General features: G+C 43.2%; 1 protein-coding gene across 2 annotated transcripts; it reads right to left on the bottom strand.

Moving 5' to 3' along the window:
• Window positions 1–1,250: 1,250 nt before the first annotated feature.
• On the bottom strand, window positions 1,251–5,616 carry LOC114790957 (uncharacterized). 2 transcript variants are annotated; one of them, XM_028981405.1, is made up of 8 exons: window positions 5,185–5,616; window positions 4,995–5,085; window positions 3,688–3,809; window positions 3,422–3,520; window positions 3,140–3,336; window positions 1,843–1,897; window positions 1,661–1,720; window positions 1,251–1,578 (listed from the first exon to the last, which is right to left on the bottom strand). In XM_028981405.1, the coding sequence occupies exons 1-8, from the start codon at window positions 5,359–5,361 to the stop codon at window positions 1,444–1,446; spliced, it is 936 nt and encodes a 311-aa protein (XP_028837238.1). In that variant the 5' UTR covers window positions 5,362–5,616; the 3' UTR covers window positions 1,251–1,443. The 2 variants fall into 2 exon arrangements, with proteins under 2 accessions (XP_028837238.1, XP_028837239.1); XM_028981406.1 differs by having other exon boundaries at window positions 4,891–5,085; window positions 5,185–5,240.
• Between the last annotated feature and the right edge of the window lie 2,308 nt (window positions 5,617–7,924).

Here is a 7,924-nt window from a genome sequence, read left to right on the forward strand (position 1 = left end):
GGACAACAAAGAAGACAGGCAGCACTAAAAAAAAAAACTGTGAAATTAGTAATTACAGTGCAGAGTTACAAATGTGCAAATGCATGCATATGCATATGAGTAAATGAACAAAAAAATTGTTTGTATTTGAAATTAGAGGTCAGAGCAATCTCGGCGTAAGTGACATTTTTGGTGGGGCAGGTCTGATATTCAGATTAAATAAAAGCTCTACTGCCAAAAGGATATGAATTCACAAGAATTGTATTAAACGAGCACACAGAGGAACACACACACACACGGAAGAACACAGAAGAAGGTGTACTTGTACTCGAAGAAATGGGTTTTAAAAACGCCTGTTGAACCAAGAATGGTACATTTTAGATTATGCTGAGAACTGCCGTGAACAAGTCAGCATAAATGCAATATTTTACCATATCTAAAATGCGGAGAACACAGAAATTGCATTCATTGTGCTGAACAGAGAATATGTAGCATAAAAGAAATATGCCAACTTGTTCTATCAGCACAACTTTGCTCTGAGGAGCACAGTACCGTTTGGTCAGGACCACTCAAAGTCTGGAAAGCATTACTGCTCATATAATCGTAACTGAATACTCCAGTCCACTGGTACTGAAAATGTTACCAACTTCAACACCAGGATCTTCCCATTTAACTGGAACGAGGAAAATCAAATCTGGACCAGGTTGTTCACCAGTTTTTTTGTTTTTTTAATGGTGGTGGGCTTGATTATGATAGGCTAAGATCACGCTGGCATCCTCCCTTCCTTGTCTCACCTCTCGAGGCAGACATAGCTGGGAGGCTTTTGGTTGATTCTTTGTGTTCACCCTTCATTTCCGCCCACTTTCCCCAAGGCTACTACATGCCAGATGTGTGTTTGTGCGAGTGCACAGAACCTGTGCTGGAGAAATGGTGCGATAGGGATGTTCCTGCATGATTACATGAGAAGTAAACGTTCTTTCAGGAAAAAAAAAAACAATATAAGTTGAAATTCCCCTGTTGTGAATTTTTTGTGAAAAAAAAAAAAAAAGACTGACTTGGAAAGGCCTGGTGGTTTGGGATTTGAACCCGCAACCTTCCGGGCACGGTTTGCTTCCACAAGTTCCACATCATCAACCTTTTCATAAAATCACTACATAGTGCAATGACGAGCAAAAAAAACCTTCGCCAGGGCAATAAGTTACACACAGTTACCTGAACTACCAGGCCAGAGTTTTTACCCCAGTGCTATCATGTAATAAAAACAAATTAGATAATTTCTTGATTTTATTTTAGGAAAAACAAAAAACAGTATAAACACGAACATGAGGTGTGCTGGACAGTTAAAAAAAAAAAAAGATTTTTCTCAAAATATCAATGGCATATTATACAGATCTGTGTCCACACGAGGGCGCCAACTAAAATTACTGCCTCATCCTGTAGAAATTTCAATGGAAATTGAGAAAATCACTTTACAGCCTCCTTCCCTCGTTTATTTGCTTGTTTCTGAGCAATTCTGCTTGAGCGTCTCACCACCACTGTCTCTTCCTCTGGAACCTTCGGGGCTTTGCGAGCGCTTGGTTTCTTGACAGCAGAAGCCTCCTGGAAATTTGAAGCCAGATTTATAATAAACAAATTTGTACATATATAGAGAGGAAGAGGGAAAAAATAACTAAACACAAACCTTTTTGCTTGCCACAGATTTTGAATCTGCTAAACTGTTCTTTAAGGATTCCACAGTTGTCTGTGGAAAAGAACTGAGGATGAACTCCAGTGTCTGGTGTTTTATGACAGAATTTGCAGGATAAACCATTTATTGATTTGCTCCGAAGTCCCATGAAACCATGCAGAGCTGAATAGTATTACCTTTACAACAAGGACACGCTTCTCAAGCTCCTTGAGACTCAGCTCCTCCTGGTCCCTGCGATAAGAATTTGCGAGAATATAATCAATTTAACATTGTTACACTTCACATTGACTTTACTCAGAAAGTGCTGGCTGTCCTATGCAAGCAATGGTCTCATCTTTAATATTTTATTAAACTGCGTTTAATGGCATTTTTTGGCAGCGTACCTCATTAATGAGGCTTGAACCCACATGAAAAAAACTGTAGTTCAAATCACATGTGTGTGCAGGTTACATATAAAAAGAACCCGACTTGGTTCTGGTATTCTGTGGTTCCATGCAGTTCTACAACTGGAAGACCTTTATGGGATTGTTCACAGTTTTTTGAACGATTCTTTGGCAGTAAGCATAAGCCTGCACATGTTGCTGGAGTTAGTCACTGATCTGCAAGCTGATCAGCAAAGTCCACTCCCTTAAGGAAGAATATTCATAGGATTTGAACATTAAGACTTCAGTATGAAGCACGGCGGCCAAAAGAGTTGGAAGCATCTGGTTTTCAAAAGTGGCCAATCAGGGGAGAGGCTGTGCAAACGGGGCCAGATGTGGACGGACAGGTGCTCGTTTGAAAAGGGATACTCGGGCACATGGAATACATTCGCTAGATTTTGTACTGATTTGTATCCAAATGGATATTAAGCAGAAATTGGAAATCCCAGAGTGAAACTAAACGCTCCGTCTGATGAATAATTCGAAAAAAGAAAAAAAAAACCTCTAGCACGGAAATGTTCAAAACATGGTGCCAATCAATATATACCGTCGATTCCCTTTGGATTCTAAAGTGCATAGAAGGAGGCCAGTCTTCCATTTGGAATTACTGTTCCAATCAGTAGCTGGAAATTTAGCTGCATTTTACACTTCGAAATGCTATGGTTGCCATATCAGCCTTCCATGATTCCAATGTGGCAAAAGCATTATTAGGTCCACCACCCAAAAGAATGCAATGAAGATAGGAGCCTCCAGGAACATGGTTTGGAACCTCAGACATACAGCATGTTTGTAGATCTCACATCACTTGCTTTTTTTAAAGCGATTTTACCCTTACATTTACAGCAATTACCAGATGGCCGTATCCAGAGGGACTTACAATCAGTAGTTACAGGGACAGACCCCCTGGAGACTCTCAGTAAGTGGGGATAGAACCTGGTCTTCTGGTTCATAGGAGAGTGTGCTACCCACTAGGCAACTACCAATTTAATAAAACTAAATCAAAACACGTATTACCAGTCAGCGGAGAAAGTCAGAAAGCAGATGCATTTACCGGAGTTTCTGAGCATTGGCAACTTTGCCATCTAGCTCAGCGACATGCGCTGCCTCTTCTGTGATGGCACGGCGCACATCTTCAAGCTTGGTTCGGCCCAGCAGCGACTTGGGATCAAGATTCTCCAATTCAGAGGAATTGTGGTGCCTGGAGAGGACATCTCTGCTAAGCTGCAGCAGCTGATCGGACGATGGCATCTACGGAAACACCGGGAGATCATCCTGAGCGAGCCACATGCAAGGTCGCCACGCTTAGCGTGGTCTTGGCGGAACAGCGGCTCACCTTCAGGAGTTCGCCTCGTGTGCTCTCTCGAGTGGCCACACTTTTGTCCCGCTTAAGCCCCTCGGCCTTTAGAGTCTGCTCCAACTCTGCCAGCTGCTTCTGTAAAAGTTGCAAGGCTTCACATAGATGAACAGTTCCATGATCACCAGCTTCATAGTTAATTCAGCTCCTTGTCCTATTTACATGCTAAACATAGGAAAAGGCGTCATCGCTTGGTGGTTAGAGCCCAACTTGTTCACGTGGAGAGCTTCGGCGGAGAACGTTACCTGGATCTGCTGCAGCTGGGTCTTCTTCCTGACCAGGTTAACAAACTCCAAGTCGGCCGCAGTCCACTCGTAGCCCTCCATTCCTTGCACAAACGTGTCATTGTCTGCTTCCCACATCTTCGCTGTGGAGCAAGGCCAGAGCGGTTGACCGGTAACCTTGTACCAACCCCCACCCGACATGACCTGGCATGAGGCCGACCTACGGCAGGAAACTGGTCAGGCGGTCTACTGAACTCGGCCTTGCATTGTAGAGCACAGGGGTTCCAAAGGCATACGCCCCAACACACACATCATTAACGGTTGTAAACAAAACCTTCGTACCACGTACAAGCATCCTACATTATGTTGTCCAGTTATGTCCTGTTTGACCTGTTCGTTGTACAGAAAAGTTAAACTTTTCTCTTATAGACATCATTTATACGGTATTTAAGATTTAGTTTTAGTTAGTATAGTTTAGTGTGTATATAGATATTTATTTTTCTTTTATGATGGGGGGGGGGGGTCTGTGTGAAACATTATTTCAATACACGGTATACTGTGTATACTGTTGTACTGACAATAAACCCTATCATGAATCTTAAATTTGACTGCCTATTGTGAAAAGGATTTTTTGGTCATGGTGAAACACTGCAGCACAGCATACGGTGACATGTGTCATACGGTGACATGAAATGTGTCCTCTGCTTTTAACTATCACCCTTGATGAGCAGTGCGCTGCCATGACCGGTGCCCGGGGAGCAGTGTGTGGGGATGGTACCTGATCAAATGGACCTCAGTGAAACCTTGGTGGTTTGGGACTTGAACCCACAACCTATCGATTGCAAGTTTCAGTTAGGACCAATCAAACATTTTTACCTTAAATGATGCATCGTCCTGTTGCTGTTTCTGTGTTTTGGATCACCTGATTACTACTCTGATGGGAGTATTACGTAATAGTGTTTGTGCTTAGTATTTTTAATTGTATAATTTACATTTACGGCATTTGGCAGACGCCCTTATCCAGAGCGACTTACAGCGTGCTTTCAAGTTACCATCGATGAAGTGATCAGTTCTGGTTCATTAGGACCCTTAACTATGAATACAACCTTTTTATTCAGTCTTGTTGTAGATTCTGTACACAAGTTAGACAATAAGAACGTTACAAGTTAATCTAAATATGTAATAATAAATAATAATAATGATATTCTCTAATTTCCTGCATACATGCAATTTGGCCGTCCACGATCGATCGTCCCGCTGTAAGACTGAACGACACCGTCGCAGGAGTTCGTTTTCCGTCTGGTGACGTCAGCAGCCCGTCCACCCACCTGTCGCCGACGTGGCGCTGGACCTGCGGACGCTTCTCCTCTCCGCACAATCCAAATACGGAGACAGGAGTGACAGGCGTTCACTTTTAATCTGTAGTGCATAAAAACAGATATGCGCCACCCTGTAATTATTATTATTGTTGTTTTTCATCCGCGACAACATGAAGCGTGACTTTTTGTCGCATGCTACCTTATCCTTCAGCGGGAACTCGCATTCTTGGCTTGTCCGGGCAGCTTTAGCACTCGTGTGCCGCGGCGGCGGCGTCCGATCGAGCTGCCTGCCTGCCGGAATGGCGCTCGGCGGCTCCGCTTCGCGACCCGCCACCCCTTCGTCCCGCGCCGTGGCCTTGCTTTTATTTCTTGGCATAGTTCTTGGCGCCGCTATTTTGCCATGACGGACGAGTTCCTGAGAGCGTGCCAACTTTACGCAGGATGCCAGGCCGCTCCCTGATTGGGTCGGTTTGATTGCGCAGATGCGCGACGCCAGTTTACGGCAACGCGATCATGTTATGACCGCTGCCCTTGCAAACGCACTCATCTCCTGGTCAATTAATATGATGGTTTTCTTAAAGGACGTTTCGTGTGCAATCTCGACGCAACAGAAACCCAGATTTTAGGGCCTGATGGGAAAATCCGGGTGGAATTTGCGATTCTCATCAGCGGCCACCAGGTGGCGGCATATGCACGTTGCGCTGGACCAGACGCACGAAACGCCCGATTTATTCTGCCAAAGACAAAGTGAATAGTCTAACTCTTTTTGATCAATCAGAAAATTGTCCAGGGATCAAAGAAACTTGCAGCATGGTAGAAATGGTTAAACCATTTTTTCTACTTTTTTTTTAATCTAATAGAATGTAGATTCTCTCTCTCTCTCTCTCTCTCTCTCTCTCTCTCTCTCTCTCTCTATATATATATATATATATATATATATTGCATTTTTACGCCTCTGTTGTGCATTCTTCCATTTGACACAATGTGCTCCAGTGCTGCAAGTTTTTTATGACACTGTCCAAAGAGGCAGAGATGAATACAAAATAAAAATGCTAATAAATAAAACATTTATTTACACCCACATTTAAGCAGGTGCTAATTTGTAATAATGTATTTTAGATAATTGTTTGAATGCACAGCTGTAGGACGTTTTGGGCACAACAGATGGATTTTACTCTGCGAGGCAAACTACATGACATGAAAGTTGATCTTACTTCTGAAGCAGTGATGCCTAAACAGCATGCTGACTGTAAATGCCATGGCTGTTAGCACATCTAAAAATGGTGAAGACTGATGTGCTGAATTAACCCTAAAAGTGCTAACTGCTTCCAGATTTCACCAGAAACTGTTGAAGATTTAATCAGGAATCAGTTTGTCAAGGGGTAACAGCTTCATTAATGTTTGGGGGTCACAAATAGAAGATACATTAAGTTGATCTTTAAGTGATTGTCTATATTAATGGCCCAACACATTTAAAATAATAACAGCTGCAGGAGGGAAAGGGGATTTTATATCTTACGTTTTAATATCTGTGATGAACTCGTTTTTCATCTGTGATTGATATATGGCATAGCTGAGTGGATATTAATATGTCTGTCATTCCAAGACCAGGCACTTATATAAAGCATCAGAAAGCTTTCTTAACAACACATCTGCACATAGGAATATTCTCCAAAAGGGAAGAATATGACTTACTGACATCCAGTTTTAAAGAGGAAATATTAAGGTGTTTAATAATTGTATTTTATTCATCATTTTAGTTAAATAACTTAGCTACAAGCAGGGAAAGACAAACCCAACTGTCTTTCTCTCTTCAGAAGGATCAAATGGTCAATGGAAGTCATTGTTTTCATAATTAATTTATTTTTAATTTGGCCATCAGCTCATCTGTTACAAAGGTTCCAAATGTTGTTACGTTTTTTTATTCTTTTCTTTTCACAATCCACCATTTGCTCTTTGATTTTCTTTCTCGACCTCTACCAAAGCATCCATTAAAACATGCCAGACAGTCTCAGATTGTCCATCTCCTCAAGGTGACCCGACAGCTTCATATGAGTCAGCTTTCTCTCTCTCTCTCTCTCTCTCTCTCTCTCTCTCTCTCTCTCTCTCTCTCTCTCTCCCCCTGTCCCTCCCTCTCCTAAGTTCCTGCCTCTTTTTATGAATAGCAATGGTTGATTTTATTAGCTGTGTACCTGCACATGTTCTGTGGTTTTGCTAAACCCATGAGACAAACCGCCACAACCGCAGCGCGTCTGCTCTCCACTCACATTAGCCGAGCGGTCAATGCCAGGGCCGGGTCTCAAAATACACCCCCCTCTTAGTCCAGTTGGTCTTGCTGCCTCAGCTCCTCCTCTCAGCTCACACACACATTTATATATTTATACACACACTCCTCTCTTATACAGAACAGATAGCCAAGCAAAACTGACGGCTATCTTTAAACCCCGCACTTCATACTGAGTGGCTGGGTTCAGGGAGCTCCAGGAACGGAAGAACGGAGCGAACGCTGCGTCATAAATACCTCTGCCTTTCAACCGTCCGACGATCACCGTCCGGCAGAGTAAAGAGGACAGTAAAGCAGAGATTTATGGGTGGGAGCGTGGGGAGACAGGAGGGACAGCAGGAGGAGAGTCACATGACTGCTTTCTCCACCCACCCCAGATCGCGACTAATCCCATGCACCCACTGACTGGTCACCTGCGACGTGTCCTTGCAGACATAATGACATTTACAGCCACTGCAGTGGTGTCCATTTTATTAGGAAATACAAAAATAAGAGAGCCAGGAAGAGACACACACTATAGCAACCAGTGTTTCCCATAAGCCTTTAGTCCAGTCGGGCATCCCGGGGCTTTGCTGTCAGATGACAGACTGGCCATTAAACTGGACCCCTGCTGATGAGCTCTTTCAGCAGACCCCTGCTGTGAGCCATGACAAGC

This window comes from Denticeps clupeoides, chromosome 5, assembly GCF_900700375.1.
Source record: "Denticeps clupeoides chromosome 5, fDenClu1.1, whole genome shotgun sequence".
NCBI lineage: Eukaryota > Metazoa > Chordata > Actinopteri > Clupeiformes > Denticipitidae > Denticeps > Denticeps clupeoides.

Excerpts from the sequence above, each read along its gene's own strand:
- LOC114790957 (XM_028981405.1), bottom strand. The coding sequence starts at position 5,361 with ATGCCAAGAAATAAAAGCAAGGCCACGGCGCGGGACGAAGGGGTGGCG. Across the intron at positions 3,521-3,687 it reads CCCAGCTGCAGCAGATCCAG|AAGCAGCTGGCAGAGTTGGA; the intron begins GTAACGTTCTCC and ends CAACTTTTACAG. Across the intron at positions 3,337-3,421 it reads CACGAGGCGAACTCCTGAAG|ATGCCATCGTCCGATCAGCT; the intron begins GTGAGCCGCTGT and ends GTGTTTCCGTAG.